Source organism: Lepus europaeus, chromosome 18 (assembly GCF_033115175.1).
Source record: "Lepus europaeus isolate LE1 chromosome 18, mLepTim1.pri, whole genome shotgun sequence".
NCBI lineage: Eukaryota > Metazoa > Chordata > Mammalia > Lagomorpha > Leporidae > Lepus > Lepus europaeus.
The window spans coordinates 59,497,951-59,519,637 of record NC_084844.1 but is presented as its reverse complement, the minus strand read 5'-3'; the positions used below and the strand labels follow the sequence as shown (position 1 = coordinate 59,519,637).

The following is a 21,687-nucleotide window of genomic DNA, read 5'->3' as shown; positions in this document are numbered from 1 at the left end:
TTTGTCCTCAAATCAATATGGATCTGTTGGAAAGTAATGGGCTTAAAAGTGTTAGCTTTCACACTTTGAATTGTAAGCCTTACTTCCTCCTAACCAAAACCTGTCTTGCTGTGGACACCTGTCTTTCCTGTACCCTATACCCTTCCTTTCCCATACATGTGCAAAACTATCCAGCGACCTCCTGTAGACATGGAAACATGTGTCAGGACAGGCAGACATCGCCATGTCCTCCCTATGGAAGAGGTCCCTACTTCCTACCTGTCGGGTAGAGTCTTCTCCTGGACCTATCCTGCTATAGCAGAGACACTACGTCTGCTATTGAGACACCTCCAGTGGTGTTGGAATCAGTCTGTTCCAGAAACCTGGAATGTTTCATTTTTGGCTCTGTTTGGCTTTACAGCCCCCTGGTCAACTGGAGTTGGGTTTGTGTCCTAGCACCCAGAACTCTGCTTGCTGGTTACAGCCTACTCACCACCCCTCTTTCCTAAATGCTCCCGTCCTGGCTGCATTCCAAGTCATGACAGCAGTGCTGGGACGATGTTCCGTGACTACCTGTGGTGTGATGAGTGTGCCGCGGGGTGAGCAAGGCCAGATCTGTTACAGCAGCCGGCAAGGGTTTTCTGAACCATGCGTCAACACAGGTGAATTAACATGATGTAAAGCAGAGCACGTGTGCAAAACTCACAATGGAAGGAAGCCCTTGAGGAGAGGGGTGGGTAAAAAGCAGGGTAGGTTGTCCTGGAAGAGGCACATTTGAAGTTGGGTTTCAAAGAGAACCAGCTGGTTGACGTGAAACCTTAGACCTCCCTAGGATAAGTGGATCAGCATGTGCAGCCCCTGGGCCAGAGCGTGGTTCTGGTAATTGCCCGGTGACGGGAAATTTTTTGTTTGGAGAGTGTCTTTTGTTGTACACGTACATCAGAAAGGGCACTTAGAGAGGCCTATGTTTGTAAAAAGTCTACTGGAATCAAAATCTAAAACTTGTCTGATCTAGCTCTCAATATCCCACGGAGTTCAGAAATCCTGGGCTGTTCCCACCTGGGTGGAGGGAATTAAACCAGGTAACTTCGACAGTGGTTTTGAAGAGAGAGTTTCCGACAAGAGCTAACAAAGATGTCTTCTGTGATAGTGAAGAGATTTACAGTCATGGGGGGAGGGGTGTGTGAATTGGTCCTGGAAGGCTTTGTTGTTACTTTTTTTTTTTTTTTCTTGATAAAAAGATGCATTTTCATCTGTCAGCACATGAAGCTCTCTTACGCTCCCCACAGATCCAGGTTAGAGTGGAGGGTGTTTATGTCAGAGTCTGAAATGAAATATGAAAACAAGAGGAGAGGGGTCAGCGCTGTGGCACAGCAGGTTAAAGCCCCAGCCTGCAGCACTGGCATCCCTTGAGGACACCAGTTCGAGTCCTGGCTGTTCCTCTTCCAATCTAGCTCTCTGCTGTGGCCTAGGAAAGCAGCAGAAGATGGCCCAAGTCCTTGGGCCCCTGCACCCACATGGGAGACCCGGAGGAAGCTCCTGGCTCCTGGCTTTGGATAAGCTCAGCTCTTGCTGTTGCAGTCATTTGGGGAGTGAACCAGCAGAATGGAAGACCTCTCTCTCCCTGGAACTACCTCTCTCTGTAACTCTGTCTTTCAAATAAATAAAATATTTTTAAAAAGAAAGAAAAGGAGATGAGAAATTCTGGAATTGGCATCCTTTCTCCCACTAGTTTCAGGTGAGATATGCACTAGTGTAGCCCCTACTAGCCAGCCAGGTGACAGAGTTGCACCATGGGTTGGGGACTCAGACTGTCCTAGAATCCTAAGGTCCCAGGCCTGCACCTTCCTCCCCTATCCAGGGCAGAGACTGATTGATGCCTCTCACTCCACCCAGCCTATATGGGCAGAGCTGCAGCCAACACTCCCAGCACCCCTGGGGCATGCTCCCTCCTGCTCCGTAGTGGCCATGGCTGTTGCCTCTCCTCTGGCCTCTGACAGTGGAAGAGTGTTAGGATAATGAGGCTTAGTCACTGGTGTCCTGCTGCCACCAAAGTAAATAAAAGTCATTTTTGTGACCTAAATACCACTGGTCTCAGTCATATTCCATGTTACATCATTCAGAGCATTGAGAGACAATTTTCCAGTATGAACTAGTTTCATTAGAATCATACTAGAGGGTCTTGGGGGAATTCTGTATGAAACGTTTGGTCTAGAAATGCCTTCTCCTTCAACTACAAGTCATCAAACAGAACACCAAAATAGGGGCCAGCGTGTGGCATAGTGGGTAAAGGCACCGCCTACAGCACCAGTATCCCATTTTGGCACTGGTTCATGCCCTGCCTGCTCCACTTTTGATCCAGTTCCCTGCTAATGGCCTGGGGAAAGCAGCAGCAAACAGCCCCAGTGCTTGGACCCCTGCCACCCACGTGGGACACCTGGATGAAGCTCCTGGCTCCCGGCTTCAGCCTGGCCCAGCCCTGGCCATTGTGGCCATCTAGGCAGTGAACCAGTGGATGGAAGATCTGTCTCTCTGTGTCTCCCTCCAACTCTTTCAAATAAAGAAATCTTTTTTTTTTTTGACAGGCAGAGTGGACAGTGAGAGAGAGAGACAGAGAGAAAGGTCTTCCTTTGCCGTTGGTTCACCCCCCAATGGCCACCGCGGCCGGCGCACTGCAGCTGGCGCACCACACTGATCCGAAGGCAGGAGCCAGGTGCTTCTCCTGGTCTCCCATGCGGGTGCAGGGCCCAAGCACTTGGGCCATCCTCCTCTGCCTTCCCGGGCCATAGCAGAGAGCTGGACTGGAAGAAGGGCAACCGGGACAGAATCCGGCGCCCCAACCAGGACTAGAACCTGGTGTGCCGGCGCCGCGAGGCGGAGGATTAGCCTATTGAGCTGCAGTGCCGGCCAGAAATCTTTTTGAAAAACAATAAAATATTATGTTTAGCCAGACATTCTTGGCAGAGACTTTGGAAACCCTAATACTCTGTGTAGGTAAGGGCATCAGAAAATGGGCAGTATTGCCAAGACTGAAGATTGGTATGGTGTCTTTGGCATTACAACTCAAAAACCATAAAAAAATGTTTGTATCTTGACTTCTGTTAATAGCAGTAGCTAAAAACTGATTTTCAAGCTCCCTTCTTCCTCAAAAACTAACTGCAACAGGGTTTTTAAAAAGGACAAAAGCTTCATTTGCCTTGAAGTAGGAGATGGCTAGCGCCAGTGTGAGCAAAGTTGAAGGAAGTGAGGAGCCAACTCAGCAGAACAAAGCAGTGTTGTGGAAACAAGTGAGAGGTTTCCAGTCCATCCCCATTCATTTCCCTGGATTTCAAGGAAGAGCGCTGGCAGCTTGAGCAAGGTCACCACAGATCAGCAGCTTTCCCAGGCCTCCCCCACAGACGAAAACGCGCACAAGCCGCGTCTTGCTGTTCCTGGAGCAGCGAGTTGGCTTCAGCGCTGCAGATGTCCAGGGCAGGGCAGAACATGAAAACGTACAAAAATGTGTATAAAATCCCAATGTATAAAACTGTAGAACCGTAATGAGGAACATAAAACATGAATATGTAGGTGACAGTTGTCTCTCAATTATGTTAATGTACCAATTTAAATTTTAATAAATCATAATGGCTTTGAAATGAATTATGGAGGTGGAGAGGCATGACCAAATAATTCTGAAATTCATCTGGATAAGAGATATCAGAGAATAGGCCGGAAGAGTCTCAGAAAGAAGCTACAACCAGGACTCACTGTGGAGCAGAGCTATTCACATGCAAGAAAAGCCTCGAGTTCTCTGTCCAGCCAAACGGCTAACCAAGCCTGATGATAGAAAAGAGAAACAAAAAGTACCTCCCCCATATCCTTGCTTAAAGAAGAAAACCAAAGAATGTACGCTATTGAATCGGGGAGATCCATGCCAAAGCTGATAGGAGGTTCTGGGTGGCCGAAGGATTTCAGTAAATGATACTGTGATTAAGGGCTTGAGGATATAATAAGGAGAAGATGAGACGCTATGCAGAGAGGCTGCAGTCCAAGTATGAGGCAGGTCTTCTTTGTTGGACTACAAGCAGTGATAATCACAAGGAGAAAGGCCAGTGAGAAGGAGGCATAAAGCTCTTCTCATCAGAAAAGTCCAAAACAAAGAGAAAGACACGCTTCTGAAGAAAGGCAGGGTCCAAATCTGGAGCAACCTGAAGTTGTGTGGTTTCCAGCATTTGGTTGAGTAACAAAGAGGAGAATCCTGTTGAAATGATATTTTGAGCAGGGCAGGGTCGCGACTTTAGGACGATGGAGAAGGAGAGCTCATCAGGACTTGCACCATGTGAATCCTGAGTATTGTTTTCAGCTTTCAGGATCGCCCCAGTGAGACAGCACGGAGGGGCTTAAGTGGGCTTTCCAGAAAAGGAAGAACATGTCCTAGGTTTTAGTAGTTTCAAAGAACAAAATTTGACAAGGTGAAGAAAAGACAAGGGGAACTTACTCCTTATCAAAGAATGGAGCCAGGAAGTGCTGTCCCTAACTGATGTTACAGACGTAACTGACAGAATTACAGGAAATGAAATCAGCTATGTGACCCAGGAGGGAAAGAGAAAGATGCGTGGTGCCGAAGTCCTCATTTGTCTTGGCAGGAAATCAGGAGACAATGCCTCCATTTTACAAATCCAGAAATACTTGTGTAAGCATATTTCAGCAATGCGGAGCTGGTAGTCACCAGAAGGAGTCTAAAACTGGCTCTCCTCAGGGCCAGGCTTGGGGAGAAGGGATAGTTTATCATTCGATTAACTGTGTGCATATGTTATGGTGGTAATTTGGGGGATGGCACCATGGTTAAACAACCTTGTTACACAACAGAGTTTGGAAGTCCTAAGTAAGTCTTGACAAAGTTTAGAAAAGAAAAAAAAAGTAGGCGTCTGAAAGCCGGACCAGCGGGGTTAGGCAGAGAGAGCAGCATGTCCGCGGAAGTCCCCGAGACAGCCTCCGCGGAGGAGCAGAAGGAAATGGAAGATAAAGTGACTAGTCCAGAGAAAGCTGAAGCAGCAAAATTAAAAGCAAGATATCCTCATCTGGGACAAAAGCCCGGAGGTTCAGATTTCTTAAGGTAACGATTGCAGAAAGGGCAAAAATACCTTGATTCTGGAGATTACAACATGGCAAAAGCAAAAATGAAAAACAAACAACTTCCTACTGCAGCCCCGGATAAAACGGAGGTCACTGGTGACCACATTCCCACTGCACGGGACCTTCCTCAACGGAAGCCATCCCTTGTTGCTAGCAAGCTGGCTGGCTGATTAAAAGAGCCGAACTGCATGAATCTTCTAATTCCCATTATTTCTCTTACTATGTTGCCTATCCACTTCTTACTTCCTTTCATTCTCTGAGTCATTTGAAACTGACAGCTTTGCAGGTAGCAGTAGTGTGTGCTGCTATTGTAAGGGAATATACATGTGTAGAGTTTTTGATTAAACAGTGCACTGATAAAGACATGATAGAGCAACGTAATCTACTTGAAAATAATTGTATATATTGCCTAACTCCTAGTGTAGGTTCCAACAAGTAACAAGTTTTACAATTTTAATGGTTTGGCTTTACTTACTTCATCTTAATTATAGCATTGTATGTTACTCTTATTTAACATAACCTCTTGTATTGATTTTTTTCTGTATTTTCCTTTTGGATTTTGTAAAACAGAAGTTTAAGACCACAAGTTGTAAGAAAAGTTACATAATTCAAACACAACTAGATGGAACTCCAAAAGATTTGTATTTCTGTGGTTGAACTTGAATGGCCTTAAACCTGTTTCAGCTTTAACAGTAGAATTTTACTTGGGCAATATTTGCCCATTCTGGTGTAACTTATGTGACTCTAGTGCTTAACAGCTGCCGTTGAAGCTACTATTCTTACTCAGTTCTGTAATGGTAGAATACCTTTTGTTGTTGAAGATGTGAATGACGTATGCATGTGCATTGACTGTTGAATTCACTTTTGTGCCATTTTTGTAAATACAATAGTTTTGCACAAAAAAAGAAAAAGAAAAAAAAAAGTAACCTAACACAGATTTATCCTTGTCAATCGATGATGTAATTTTGATGGCAATTACAATGTGGTGATCTTTTTTTCTTCCTTAAACTGTGACCGCTATTTGCATATTTGACTTATTCGTTTTATAATAGTGGCTAATCTTTGTGGGAATGTCAACTGATGTTTCTTCCTAGCAAAAACTATCTATTTTCAGTTGGTGATTCTGGTTTCTTTGTCTTTTTAAACTAGAAAAGGAATCTCTTGTTGGCATTCGAAGCAGCTGAGAGTGTGGGCATCAAACCCAGCCTGGTAAGCATGCTATTTTGCACCCTCCTGATACTTTATTCTAAATCATATGAGAAAGAACTAAACAACTTCTTGTGGAACATTGGAGTCCATTTGCAAAGGGTCTGTTGCTTGTTTTTCCCAAACCAAAGTTACCCCATTGGTTTGATCATATATGATTTAGAATTTTTTTCCATTAAAGTTTCATTAGGGGCCGTTGCCGTGGCTCACCAGGCTAATCCTCCACCTGTGGCACCGGTACCCCAGGTTCTAATCCCAGTTGGGGCACCGATTCTGTCCCCATTGCTCCTCTTCCAGTCCAGCTCTCTACTGTGGCCCGGGAGTTCAGTGGAGGATGGCCCAAGTGCTTGGGCCCTGCACCCGCATGGGAAGCCAGGAAGAAGCACCTGGCTCCTGGCTTCAGATCCACGCAGCGCACCAGCCGTAGCGGCCATTTGGGGGTGAACCAATGGAAGGAAGACCTTTCTCTCTGTCTCTCTCTCTCTCTCACTGTCTAACTCTGCATGTCAAAAAAAAAAAAGTTTCATTATGGATAGTGTTCAGTTCTGGAAACACAGTGGACTGAATTGTCGTTAAAGCCCTCCTGTTCAAATCACCTAGAACTATTTGGAAAAATAAATGTGATTCTAAACTATGTCAGTATCCAGGTGCCGGCGTTTGGCCTGAAAGCTAAGATGCTGTCTGGGACGCTTGCATCCCTATCGGGGTACCTGAGTTCAAAGTCCCAGCTCCGGCTCCCAGCTCCAGCAGCAGGTCTGAGACTGGATCCCTGCCACTAAGCAGTACAGCTACACCGGGTTTGCCGCTCTCAGCGTTAGTCAGTCCAGCTCAGCTAGTCATTGCAGCCCTGTGGGGGAGTGAATCAGTGGATGGGAGCTCTTTGTCTACCTGTCTTTCCCAAAAGGAGAAAAAAATAATAAAAAGCTGAGCTCTCAAGGAAGGATATGAAACAGCCCGAAGCCAGAGTCTTTAAAAGAAGTGAAAATCAGAACCATACAGAATGAACTGAGACTGTGACAGCCTCAGGGGGTGGAAGTGGGGGTGGGGGTGGGGGTATAGGGGTTGTAATAAATGGATATAAAGCTACAGACTTTATTTAATGCCCACACCAGAACAAGAGACAAGGCCCTGAGTTAGAAACAGAAACCCCTGCCATAAAACCAAGGCCTATCACATGCTACTTCTCTTAGTGAAATCAGAAATTTTTATTTTAAGATTTATTTTATTTATTTGAAAGGCAGAGTTACTGCAAGAAGGGGGGCGGGTAATCTGCTGGTTCATTCCCCAAATGGCCACAATGGCCAGAGCTGGGCCAAGCCAAAGCCAGGAGCCAGGAGCTTCATCTGGGTCTCCCACGTGGGTGCTGAGGTCTAAGCATCTTCCACTGCTTTCCCAGGTGCATTAGCAGGGAGTTGGATGAGAGGTAGAGCAGCTGGGACTTGAACCAGCACCCATATGGGATGCCAGCAGGCGCTGCAGGTGATAACTTCACCTGCTACACCACAATACCGGCTTCAAAATCAGAAATTTTTAAAGTTCCACCTGACATCTAGGGTGGTGATCAGAAATTTTGTCCCCACCTTGAATTTGTTGGGAGTGGATGGAGAGAAAAGAAACTCTCTTATAAGAAAAGAAAACAGGTCCAGATGAGGTTTTCAGTACGAATTTATCAAATCCCTGCTGCATGAAGCCCTTCACTTGTATCCTGAGGCAGAAAGCTCCTGGGCCGCTAGTGTAATGGCTGCTGAAAAGTGTGCTCTCAATCAAAAAGACAAAACGATCCACTGGAGCTATTCAGCAGATACCCTGGCGAGAGGATTATCTGCCAGAACTACAGATAATAAATAGGAAGCAGATTTACAAGAAAGACTACTTTTAAACATTAGAGACATGGAAAGAGGAATAGAAGCCACTGCCGGTTCCAGCCTCCTGCTAACGCATACCCTGGGGAGCAGCAGTAATGACTCAAGTCCTTGGGCCCCTGCCACCTATATGGGAGACCTGGATTGAGCTCCCGGCTCCTGACTTTGGCCTGGCCCAGCCCCAACTGTTGTGGGTATTTGGGGAGTGAACCAGTGGATGGTTTTTTCCTGGCTCTTTGCCTGTCCCCTGGTGCATTTCTCTCTCTCTCTCTCTCTCTCGCTCTCTTTCAAATGAATAAAATACATATTTAAAAAAAAAAAAAAAGAAGATAACCCAGGAGAGAAGTCTCAAAGGCTAGAGTAGACATCTCACAGAAAAGGATCACAAATGGCCAATACACATTGTAAACAATGTTTATTCTCATCAGTGATCAGAAAACTCTAACTTGAATTTATAGTGAGATACAATTCTATAACCTCAGAGGATATGGGGAATGTGAGAAATGGAAAAGTGAAACTACAACTACAACTGTTAGAGAAATCTTGATACTATGAACAGTGTTTCGTGAATAAAATTGGAAGCAGAATGGATGGTTTTCTAAAGGAATATCAATATATCTCTTCAAATATTAAATGTAAATATTATTCCAAAACTTACTCAAAAAGAAATAGAACTTTAACTGTTAAAGAAGTGGAATTCATACTTTAAAATGCAGTTACAGGGCTGGCATTGTGGTGTAGCAGGTAAGGCCGCCGCCTGCAGTGCCGGCACCCATATGGACGTTGGTTCAAGGCCTGGCTGCTCCACTTCCAATCCAGCTCTTTGCTATGGCCTGGGAAAGCAGTAGAAGATGGCCCAAGTCCTTGGGCCCCTGCACTCACATGGGAGACTAGGAAGAAGCTCCTGGCTCCCAGCTTCAGATCCACGTAGCTCCAGCCGTTGCAGCCATTTGGGGAGTGAACCAATGGATGGAAAACCTCTCTCTCTGCCTCTGCCTCTCAAATAAGTAAATACATATTTTTTTTAAAAATGCAGTTACAAGGGGCTGGCATGGTGGCATAATGTAAAAAGCCACTGCCTGCAACGCCAGCATCCAGCTGCTCCACTTCTGATCCAGCTCCCTGCTAATACACCTGGGAAAGCAGCAGCAGATGGGCTAAGTACTTGGGATCCTGCACCCACATGGGAGACCTGGAAGAAACTACTGGCTTCTGGCTTTGGATCAGCCCAGCTTCGGCCATTGTAGCCATTTGAGGAGAGAACAAGCGGATGGAAGGTCTCTCTCTCTCTCTCTCTCTTTTTCTCTCTCTCTCTCTTTTTCCCTCTCTCTCTGTAACTGTCTTTCAAATGAATAACTAATTTTTTAAATGTAATTACAAAATCAGCATATGAAAAAGATAGGTATTTGCATATTTATGTAGTTCAATTCACAATAACAAAGATATGCAATCAACCTAGATGTCCATCAGCTCATGACTGAATAAAAAAATGTGGTATGTGCATACACAATGGAATATTACTCAGCTATAAAAAGAATGAGGGAGAGAGAGAGATCTCCCATCTGCTGATTCACTCCCCAAATGCTCACAACAACCAAGGCTGGGCCAAATTAAAACCAAGACTCTGGGGGCCAACACTGTGGCCAAGGGGTTAAAGCCCCAGCCTGCAGTGCCGGCATCCCATATGGGCTCTGGTGCCAGTCCCGGCTGCTCCATTTCCAATCCAGCTCCCTGCTAATGCATCTGGGAAAGCAGAGGAGGATGACCCAAGTGCTTGGACCCCTGCACCCACGAGGGAGCCTGGATAAAGCTCCTGGCTCATGACTTCAGCCTGGCAATACCTAATGGTATTGCTGCCATTTAGAGAGTGAACCGATGGATGGAAGACCTCTCTCTCTCTCTCTCTCTCTCTCTGTAACTCTACCTTTCAAATAAATAAAAATAAATCTTAAAAAAAAAAAAAAAACAGGACTGTGGCGCTTAATCCAGTCTCCCACGAAGGAGATGATGGACTGGATTAGACCATCATCCACTGCCAGCCAGGTATGTATCAACAGGAAGCTGGATGGAAAACAGAGCCGAGACTTGAACAAGGCACTCTGATACAGGATGCAGGCATCCCAAGCAGCACACCAAATGCCTGTCCAACACATGATGTTTTTAAAGTACACCCAACCAGAAATAACAGCAGTAATTAATCCCAAGTCTTCAGTCGAGTTTTATGAGATTATGCTGAAAGAACCTTCCCTGATATGTACATACTCAAATGATTATAAGTATTAGCAGAGATGAGATCTTTAAAAGTGAAGCTCTGTGATGTTCCCCAAATTTTAGGAAGTGTTCCTCCTCAGCCACCATGCAGTGATAGGGTTTTGTCCCTCATATTGCAAGGCTAAGCAACTCCTCAGAGAAAGAATTTGGAGAAAGAGATTGTGGCATCACTGTCCCTCCCACACAGTCAGAACATGTGTCCTGCAGGGCTGATGTGTCTGGCTCTCCAGCCGTTGCCCCCTGAGCCAGCACAGTCACCAGGCAATCACGACAGACAAACTGACTTCTTTTTTTTTTTTTTTTGAAAGTCAGAGTTACACAGAGAGAGGAGAGGCAGAGAGAGAGAGAGAGAGAGAGAGAGAGAGAGAGAGAGAGAGACGTCTTCCATCCAATGATTCACTCCCCAAATGGCCCACACGGGTACAGGGACCCAAGGACTTAGGCCATCTTCCACTGCTTTCCCAGGCCATAGCAGAGAGCTGGATCAGAAGTGGAGCATCCAAGACTAGAACCAGTGCCCATATGGGATGCCAGCACTGCAGGCCAGGACATTAACCTGCTGCGCCACAGTGCCGGCCCCAACAAACTGACTTCCTCTAGGCCCCTGCGAGCAAAGGAGATCACTCCTCACTCAGGACTTATTTTTTAAGAATTTAAAAGGCAAAAACAACAGAAAGATAGAGCAATTCAGAGAGAAAGAGAGATCTTCATCCATTGGTTCACTTTCCAAACGCCTGCAACAGCAAGGGCCAGGCCAGGCTGAAGTCAGGAGACTGGAACTCCATCTGGGTCTCCCATGTGGGTAGCAGGAACCCAAGTACTTGAGCCATCATCTGCTGCCTCCCCGGTGCATAAGTGGGATGCTGGATTGAAAGTGCAGACTAGCTGAGACTCAGATTACTCATATGGGATGCAGGAACCCCAAACAGCAGCTTAACCCACTAATTATCCCATGTATTCAGGAGGTAGACAGAGAAATACAACGAAGAGTTCCCATCCACTGGTTCACTACAAAAAGCCTGCAACAGCAGGGCTGTGACAAGCCAAAGCCAGGGCCTAGGAACTCAGTTGAGGTCTCCCACATGGTTGGCAGGAACCCAGTTACCTGAGCCATCACCTGCTGCCTTCCAGGGTGTGCATCAGCAGGAAGCTGGAATTAGGAGTTAGCAGTCCTCACTCGAACTCAGGCACACTGATACAGGATGTGAGTGTTTGAAACGGCCTCTTTACCACCAGCTCATCACCCACCCCACACCTCAGGATTTGAGGGTGTTTGGCCTACCCTGAGCCTACTCTGTACTATAAAGATAAATTCGGTAAAGTATATTATAAGGGTTCATTCAGGCCTAATTATGCATACTTTTTTCTTCATCTTTACTGTGTGCCAAGTATCACTGTGGGCATTTTCACCCAAGTCTGCAAGGTGCGTGCACTTTGCTGTGGGAGGCTGAGGCACATGCAGTTAAACGAAAGGTTTCGTGGCTGATGAGCAGCAAAGGCAAGAGCAAAGCCAGGCAGCTGGCTCTCAGAGTCCCTGCCCTTAACCACACTGTGGCCTCGCTTCTGCAACAGCGTGTCCACCTGCTGGGCTCTTAAAGCACGATTTATTCATAGCACGATGCATCACATGCCATATTATACTATAATTTATCTGATTATGTGGCTGTTGCTGCCTTCCCTACCCTACCTCTGCAAGACTGTGAGCTCCCAAGAGTAAGAAGCCTTTTTTTTTTCTTCTTTAAATTGTTTTTTTATTGTGGTCAAACATACATGAGGCCATCATAACAGTGTACAGTGCAGTGGCAATGAGTGCATTCACACAGATGTACAGCCATCGCCACCGTCATCTCCAGCACCCTTTCCATCTTGCAGAACTGGGACTGTGTACCCAGTAAACTCTTAACTCCCCACTCCCCCTCGAAATCCTTGGTGGCCACATTCTACTTTCTGTCTCTACGAATGTACCTGTTCCAAGTTCCTCAAATAAGTGGCATCACACAGTATTTGTCTTTTTTGTGCCTGGCTCATTGAACATAGTATAATGTCCTCAAGGCTCATCCATGTTTAGCATGTTAGAGTTTCCTTCCTTTTTAAGGCTGAATAGTATCCCACTGGATGTATTTCTTGTGCTTTGCTCATCCATTATCATACGATTGAGTTGCTTTCACATGTTAGCTGCTGTGAATATTCAGTGCTGCGCTGGGCACAGATGTACTAGTGTCTTATTTTTAACCAAAGGAAAAGAGCTTGAAACAGTGATGGGCAGTAGATATTACTAAATTTGTGCTATTAAATTAATAAAATATAAAACTGTAGCAATTTCTATTACTAATCATAAATTTGTCAACACCAAATATGTTGGGGGAAATTCCTAACCTTTATTTAAAAAAAAATGTATTTATTTGAGAGGCAGAGTTTCTTTTTCTTTTTTTCTTTTCTTTTCTTTTCTTTTTTTTTTTTTAAGATTTACTTATTTGTTTGAAAAGCAGAGTTACAAAGAGACTTTCCAAATGGCCACTGGAGCTAGGCCATCCTGAAGCAACTCCATCCAGGTCACTGACATGGGTGGCAGGGTCCCAAACACTTAAGCCATCTTCCACTGCTTTCCCAGGTGCATTAGCAGGGAGCTTGATCAGAAATGGAGCATCCAGGACACTAACTGATGCCCATACAGAAGAAAGGCAGAGTTTCAGAGAGAGGGAGAGACAGGTTTTCCATCCACTGGTTCACTCCCCAAATGGCCGCAAAGGCCAGAGATGGGCCTATCTGGAGCCAGGAGCTTCCTCCAGGTCTCCCATAGGAGTGTAGGGCCCAAGCACTTGCGCCATCGTCCACTGCTTTCCCAGCTCCTTAGCAGGGAGCTGGATTGGAAGTGGAGCAGCACAGACTTGAACCAGTTCCCATAAGGGATGCCACTGCTGCAGCAGGAGGCTTAACCTACTACATCACAACACCAGCCCCATCTTAGCCTATTTTCTAATAGAGTTCATTTTCTTCTGGTTGGAGCCTTTTCCTCTTCTTTTGACCTATTCTGTCTTCAGCATCCCATGGCTATCCCACACTAGCCCATCCCACAGTCACCCACACTGGAGAGTCATTTCCCCGTATCAGAGCCAATGTGCCAGTCACAAAGGGTAGTTAGCCTGTGTGTCTGTCCTTCCTCAGAGTTAACTCTTAAGAACAGACTCAGCTTCCTGTGAACAGCAGAAGTGTCCTTCTTGCCAGAGCAACAGTGCAGACACACATGGCAGGCTGTAAAGGAGAGCAGCTGTCCAGGGGTCCTGGGCTCTCAGTGCTCTAGCATTTGGTCTGGGTGGTGACTGGACCTCGTGTTTGCTTTGTAAGAACTCACTGAATTACAAATGTCGAGTTTATATCCTTTTTATAGTTATATTATGTTTCACAACGAGAAGTGTTCAGTAGATGGGGGAGGAGGGACTTTGTGGCACAGCAGGTTAAGTTCTTGCTTCAGGTGCCAGTGTCTCATAAGTGAGTGCCTGATTAGAGTCTTGGCTGCTGGCCGGTGCCGCGGCTCAATAGGCTAATCCTCCGCCTTGCAGCGCCGGCACACCGGATTCTAATCCCGGTCGGGGCACCGGATTCTGTCCTGGTTGCCCCTTTTCCAAGCCAGCTCTCTGCTATGGTTCGGGAGTGCAGTGGAGGATGGCCTAAGTCCTTGGGCCCTGCACCCGCATGGGAGACCAGGAGAAGCACCTGGCTCCTGGCTTCGGATCAGCGCGATGCGGCTGCAGTGCGCCGGCCGTGGTGGCCATTGGAGGGTGAACCAACGGCAAAAAGGAAGACCTTTCTCTCTGTCTCTCTCTCTCTCACTGTCCACTCTGCCTGTCAAAAAATAAATTAAAAAAAAAAATAGAGTCTTGGCTGCTACCTGCCTCTGGTCCAGGTTCCTGCTAGTGTGCAGGGAAGCAGCAAATAATGGCCCAAGTACATGGGTCCCTGCCACCCACATGGGAGACATGGATTGAGTTCCTGGTTCTTGCCTTTGGTCTAACCCACCGCTGGCTGTTGCAACCATTGGGGCATGAACTATCAGCTGAAAGATTCTCTCTCTCTCTCTTTCTCCCCCCCTTTCAAATAAATGCATAAATGCATTTTAAAAATAATTGACTATATTTGTGTGGTTTGATTTCTTGGCTCTGTTTTGATCCATTTATGTTAAATGCCTATCCATTGCCAATAACACTATCTTGATTAACACAGCTCTATAAAAAAAATTGAAATGTGGTCCTCTAATTTTGTTCTTTTCAGAATTGTTTCAGCTATGTTAGTACTTTTGCCTTTAAAAATTTTAAAATCAGTTTGTCAATATCTATCCCCAAAAAAGCTTCCTGGGATTTTGAATGAAATTATAATCCATGAATGCAAAACATGATTCCATTTATTTAGGTCTTTGGGTTTTTCTTATTTTTTTTGTCTGTCTGTCTGACTCTCTCTCTCTGTAACTCTGCCTTTTTTGTCATGAGAGATGCAGCAGTTAAGACACCATTTGGGATCCTCACATCCCATATCAGCATGCCTGGGTTCAAGTCCTGGCTCTGCTTCTGAATCCAGCTTCCTGCTAATGCCATTCTAGGGGAAGCAGGTGATGGATTGATTACTTATGTCCGTGCCACCCACATGGGAGAGCTGAATGGAGTTCTGGGCTCCTAGCTTCCACCTGGCTCTGCCCTGGCTGCTGTGGGCATTTGGGAAGTAAACCAGCAGGTGGAAGATTTTTCTCTCTGCCTTTCAAATGAAAATACATAAATAAAATTTTTTTAAATTAATTTTTGTCACAAATTATTGTTGAATTTTGTGTAATACTTTTTTCATCTATTGTTATGATTATATAGTTTTCTCTTTTGCCTATTAATATGATGAGTTACATGATTTACAAAAGTTTAATCAGATTTGCATTCCTGAGATGAGCCCCACTTGGTCATGATACATTATGCTTTTTATAGATCAGTGGATTCAATTTGCTAACATTTCTTAAGGGTTTTTAAGTCTGTATTCATGTGTGAAATTGCTTTCTTTTTCTTGTAATGTTTTTTTCTGGATCTGATAGGGTAATGCTGGCCTCCTAGAATGAGTTGGGAGCTCTTCCCTCCTCTTCTATTTTCTGGATGACAATAAGTTGGTATTATTTCTTCCTTAAGTATTTGATAGAATTCACTAGTGAAATCAGAAGTGCCTGGTATTGGAGGTGGGGGTGTTAGCTACTTATTCAAACAAATGCCACATAGTATAAGATTTTTGCTAATACAACAGTCCCTCTTCTCCTGAACAGGTACAAAACATTTCTTTGAACTTTTCCAAATGTGATGTTAACAATGGACCAAAATATTTTAATGCAATTAATTGCTAGATTCAAGTGTGTAAAATAGTCTGTGAATATTATTTTTAAAAGCAATCATCTGGGTCGGCGCTGTGGCTTAACAGGCTAATCCTCCGCCTTATGGCGCCGGCATACCGGGTTCTAGTCCCAGTTGGGGCGCCGGATTCTATCCCCGTTGCCCCTCTTCCAGGCCAGCTCTCTGCTATGGCCCGGGAAGGCAGTGGAGGATGGCCCAAGTGCTTGGGCCCTGCACCCGCATGGGAGACCAGGAGAAGCACCTGGCTCCTGCCTTCGGATCAGCGAGATGCGCCGGCCGCAGCGGCCATTGGAGGGTGAACCAACGGCAAAAAGGAAGACCTTTCTCTCTGTCTCTCTCTCTCACTATCCACTCTGCCTGTCCAAAAAAAAAAGCAATCATCTGAAATTAATTCTGAACTTTAATTATCATTTGTGAGAGAGAGAGAGAGAGAGAAATGTGCGCTCCCCTCTACTGGTTCACTCCCCAGATGCCTGAAAAAAAAAAAGTAAGGAGCTGGGAACTCAATCCAGGTCTTAAAGGTGAGTGGCAGGAAACCAATTACTTGGCCATCACCACTGCCTCCTGGGGTGCACGTTAGCAGGAAGCTGGAGCTGGAGCTGGGCATTGAACCCAAGGCACCTGGGTATGAGAAGCAAGCGCCCTAGACAGCATCTCAACCGCTAGCTGAAACACTCACCCAAACTGTGAATGCTAACTGAATTCCGAGCTCGCTGAAAGTGGGCGCCCAGAGGAGGCTTGGCCTCTCTCCAGCCTGTGCAGGCTTCCTTCCTGTTCCAGAGCCCCGCTGCCTCCTCTTCAGCTTGATCCCTTATCATCTCTTCTCTGTCTCATCTTCTAAGCAACCGTCCTGTGATTAGGATTCTAGTCCACCTGCACTCTCCTGACTACAGCAGTCTGGGAGAAGCTGACTTTTTATAAAACCCTTGTATTCTGTGAAAGTTGTGTTTTTCTCTTACAACAGTTCTGGGCATATCTCTGTAGGATGTTCTACTCGCTGCATTTCCACTCATTCCCCATGAACAGTGATATGCCCACACATTTTTAGTATAACCAGTGAGCAAAATCAGTAAAGTATATTTGGATGGTGTAGACGCTGAAGATAAATGGTTTATTAACAGCCCAGCTGGCTCTGTTGCACCCAGGAGCAGATGTAGGAAGTTCAGCCTTATTTTTCCACTGGCTTTACATCAGGGTCCTTTCCTACTGTTCCCTTGTGACCACAAAAGAATCCAAATTCAATCCCAAAGTTAATTATTAAACATGCTCAGCGGCACAAATTTCCAGAAGCTCGACTGAGCACCCAGCCCCTGCCCGTCACTTTCTGGCAGCGTGCTCTTGCAAAATTACCCACACAGAAATGGTAACACCTAATGCTAGGAAGGAGATAAAACCGCACCAAGATGCGTGCTGCAGTCTGTGCTGGTGACAAAGTGGACATCAGTTCACATCGTGTCCATGATACACGTCAGTCCCTCAGACAGTGTGCAGGCAGCAAAACAATGCAGCGGCCTGGGAACTCCCGCATGAAAATGTTCAGTGAAAACCAGAGAGCCTAACAGTACGTCCACAGTAACGGAAGCCCGGGAAATTGAAAATGTACATTCGAATGTAATTTAGAAAAGTGGAAACCATCTTACGATGGGGAGGATATGGGTGACTGCCTCTGTTCAAAACTTGCTTTTCATGCCGTTATATTGCTAAAAAGAGGAAGGCCATCAGAGGTCATGTCTTAGGATTTTTAGAAGCGACAGCATCTCCCCAATGTTTAAGAAGAAAGGCTGTCCTGTGAACTCACGACGTATAACGCACGCTGCCTGTGTTGTCCTGTGCCCTCCGCTGTGAAGGCGGAGGCTTTCGGGGCAGCACCAGTCCCTTCGTGGGAATGGGTCTCAGATGTGCCCCTTGTGACCTGTCCCGTTCCCCCGCAGGAGCTCAGCGAGATGCTGCACACAGACCGACCTGACTGGCAGAGCGTGATGCAGTACGTGGCCCAGATCTACAAGTACTTTGAGACATAAAGCCGGAGGGCCCAAGAGCTGGCAGCACCTGCGGTTTGTCCTGGAAGTCCCCGGTCACTGTCCACCAGCCCTGCTCCACTCACCACCCTGCTGGCCCGATTTCCAAGGAAAGCTCCCGCCAGGTGGACCTTCATACAAATAAGAGACAGAGCTGGGGTCTGCTGTGTGCCTGTGTCCAGTGCAAGTGTGCATGGAGTGGGAGTTGGGGAGTCCTGGCTCTGCAGGGGGATGTTTCTCCAGAGGACGGCCTCTCCTTCCACACCAGGGTCCCTGGCCCTGGCTCATCTCCATGGGAGGCAGGATGCCTACTAGTCCCATCTGGTGGTTCCACACAAACCCACACTACGTCCCTGACAGCACCTCCAAGTCACACTTGGACGCTAGCATTTGCCTTTATAAAAACATTGCCCTTCTCAGTCCCCTTCCCTATCTTCTTCCCCCAAAAAATACACACACACAAAAGAAAAGAAGAAGAAACATTTGCTTTGGAGCAACCTAGAAACACACAGTGGCCTCGCCTTTTTGGGAGCTCAAGTTGTAGGTGATAGCGTTGACACCTCTGTAGGACTTGATTACTTGGTTTGTTGTTGCTGTTGTTGTTGTTTAACTCACTCGATTTTCCGGATGAAAGCGAAGCATGTGAGAGTGCAGAGGAGCCCCTGGGTGCCCGGCTGAAGGGGCCCTTCGAGGGGTTCCGCAGCAGGAAACGTGCACCAGCCTCCATGCTGGAAGGGAAACCATAAGCAACGTCCACCAACACCTGTTGTCCTCCATTCACCAACACTCTCATTCACACCCATGCACGTTTGTCCCACGCACAGCCTGACGGCAGGTCACTTGTGCGCTTGGGAAGGGGCCCAAGTCTGTCAGGCCTCACTTATTTGCACAAATGAACCGAGCAAGGGTGTGGATTCTAAACAGTATTTCAATTCTAGGACTTGGTCCTCTGCACTTTTTTAGGCCTTTCATATTTGCATAGCAAAAAAGAAGTCTGTGGGGGTGGTTGGGGCGGCTCTATTCATACTACACAAAGAAGTGCACTTTTGCCTTTCAGCATCCTAGCCACGCCGCCCTCTGTGCAGCACGGGCAGCAGGTAACCACACGGCGACCCTGGGGCACATTCACACAGGCCGCTGAGGTAAATGCCAAGCGCCCGTGCAGTGCTGTTTTAAGTGCCAAATACCTGTGTGTTGGTGCCCCTCTGACAAAGGGTCCCTGAGAAGTCCAGTTCTTGCCATTGCTGTGTAAAGTGAGCCTCTGGTGGCTGATCCCAGCTGCTCCTCACAGGCTGCAGATGCAGTCCCTGTACCGGGAGAGCCATGAGTTCTGTCTCCTCCCCTGGCCAGCCCTTGGAAGGAGCAGCCGGGCTCTGCAGGCCAGGGCATCCCTGACCGTCAGGCTGCTGCAACGCCCAGACCAGAGCCTCCGCCTCCCGGCCTGCCTGTGGTTCCTGCCTGCGGCTCAGGCAGGAGCTCCTGGTAAACCCACTCCGGGCCTGACCCCATCAGCTGATCCCGAATATCTGGAATGGGCCCAGAGACCTAGTCTGTGTATTCTCAGAGTTCTCCAGGCAGCTCTGATGCCTGGCCATGGGAGAGCCACTAAGAGGAGAGAGCCCTTGCCTGGGCAGTCCCAGGGCTTGTCCAGCTGCTGTTTACGGGACTGGCATTAATTACAGAACTGGCCCCTTTGTTTCCTAATGAAAGCTTGAACAAATTTAACTTGCTCCTTCCTGATGAGTGTGTCCCAGTGAAAATCATTACCTGTGTTGCTTCATGCACCTGTCTTTTGTTGACTCACCTGATGCATCTTCGTTATCTCTACGCTTCTGCTTTGCTCACCACTGAGGTGGGGGGGGGGGGACTAAAACCCCAAGTTGCTGGGTTGAGCAGGTGGTGGTTGTGTTTAAGCTGGGATTACTTCAGGGTTTTGTGCAGCAGACGCAGTTGAGGTCCTGGGATACTGGAGAGGTGGTTAGCATGATTGCCGGCCTGTTTCCATTGATTACGTCAATGTTCTAGAAGGAGCTCTGGGCACAGCCGTCTCCACGCTGGGGGATGCCACTTCCTTCTCTCCGCACCAGTCCTCCTCCTCCATCACCGAGTACTTGACCCAGAACCCCTGTGAGTTCAAAAGAAAGAAGGAAATGTTATGGGAAAGAAAGATCCTGTGCAATTGGTTTGCATAACTCCAGCGGCGTCCCTGGCTACCACTCTGCCTGCCTGTGGACATGCACGTAGAAGGGGAATCAGCCAGGGGCCATAGGGTGAGAGGAAGGCCCTCGGGCTCAGCCAGAGGTGACAGCAGAGGTCGCGGCCTCCTCAGGCCAGGTGCTGGCCAGCAGGGCATGGAAGCACAGGACTTGGGGGAAGTGGGCCCTCCCAGGCTGGGCCAAGGGGAAGGTCTAAAGGTCCATTTTTAATTGGAGAGCTCAGAGCACAAATGTGAGTGTAGAAAATGGGTAAACCGAGAAAAGGAAATAGCAACCGATGCTTTCTTTGCTTCTCCTCAGCAAATTGTACCGTTCCCAGTTTTATTTCCTGAGTGAGGCTTTCTCACAGGCCACAGTAGCCATATTTCTTACTTCGGCCAGAAGCTAGCCAACTTACCTGGCTTTTTCTTAAGGTGTCATTTCTACACAAAAGACGGCTGCGAAAATGCAAAACTCGGAAGAGCAGAAGAGTTTCTTAAGGCGTAAAGAAAGTCCATGTGGATCTCCGCATTGGGAGTTGTTTTGTGGGTTGCATTACAGCTGACCAAGAGTAGCATCGCAGCCCCTGCCTTTTGGGGGTGACATTCTGAGAAACTTCTCTCATGCCAGTCTCTTCGCACTTCAAGAACGCTGCTGGTCTTTTGTTTCTATTCTTCATTGACTTGTTGCACAGCAGTTGTAAACTACTTTCAAACCAGATGCCAAAAGTCAAAAATCCAGTCCCAAAGTGATTAACCAGCTGGCAAGGACAAGAGCGTCCCTGGCCATCTTCTCTCAGCTCTCCCCCGACCGCCCCATGAGGGGCAGGAACGTCACCGGCCAGTGGAGACCGAGGACGGAGTGGTTTAGAGCAAACCCGCCAGCCCGCCGCGGCCTCAGCTCTCGGCTTGCCAAGGCTCCAGTGCCATGTGACATGACCTCCCAGCGACACACAGAAAAGGCTGTTCCCGTGCAGCCTTTTCAAAAAGTCTTTTAGACATCTGCATTTGCCCCCGTTTCGCTCTAAGCCAGGTTAGAGCGTGGCTAAATCTGTAACATCCTGAGTAGCTCACTAATTTTAACTACATTAGTTGAATGCAGTGGATACATCTGTGGTCTCGTTTCTATCAAGAGCACACTAGATTGTACCAAGCACTGTCAGGGTATGACATGTTGACATAGATGTATTTAACTATTAACATGAAAGTGTACGTACGACATGCGACTGTGATATTTCTAATAAATATATTTTGTTTCTGTCTGATGATGTCTCTTTTTTCCCAGTGACATTTATTGATAACTGCTTGTTTCCAAGCAGCAAGCATACACAGAACGTTGGCAAAACAAAGCAGCAACTTCTTGCATGTATCCCTTGTCAGTCAGCATCTCCAGTGCTGGCTGCCGTCTTGGGCCTTACTGGAACTTTCCACAAGGGACAGGGCCTGATGACTCCCCTGCCTCCTTCTGTCCACAGCTAAGACTGCACATCACCCTTCTGGGCCCTCACAAGACGTTGTCAGGCTGTGAAAACCGTGCATACGACATGCAGTGCTACATGGGTGACACATGCCAGCTGAGACCTGGAGATCACACCAAGGGGAGCGCTCAGTGGGAGGGAGTTATGCCAAGAGGGAGAAAACAAAACAAATACACATTTCTTAATTTC

At 46.9% G+C, this 21,687-nt stretch overlaps 1 protein-coding gene and 1 pseudogene across 3 annotated transcripts in view; both read left to right on the top strand.

The window, feature by feature from the left end:
• Positions 1-21,276, top strand: part of SPECC1 (sperm antigen with calponin homology and coiled-coil domains 1) — a 192,425-nt gene extending 171,149 nt beyond the window's left edge. For all 3 annotated transcript variants that reach the window (XM_062215713.1, XM_062215714.1, XM_062215712.1), the window contains 2 exons: positions 6,244-6,303; positions 17,740-21,276. In XM_062215713.1, the coding sequence (XP_062071697.1) occupies positions 6,244-6,303; positions 17,740-17,829 (150 nt within the window). In that variant the 3' untranslated portion in view covers positions 17,830-21,276. The remainder of the gene's footprint in view (positions 1-6,243; positions 6,304-17,739) is intronic.
• Positions 4,887-5,405, top strand: LOC133777202 (cAMP-regulated phosphoprotein 19-like; annotated as a pseudogene).
• Positions 21,277-21,687: the final 411 nt, after the last annotated feature.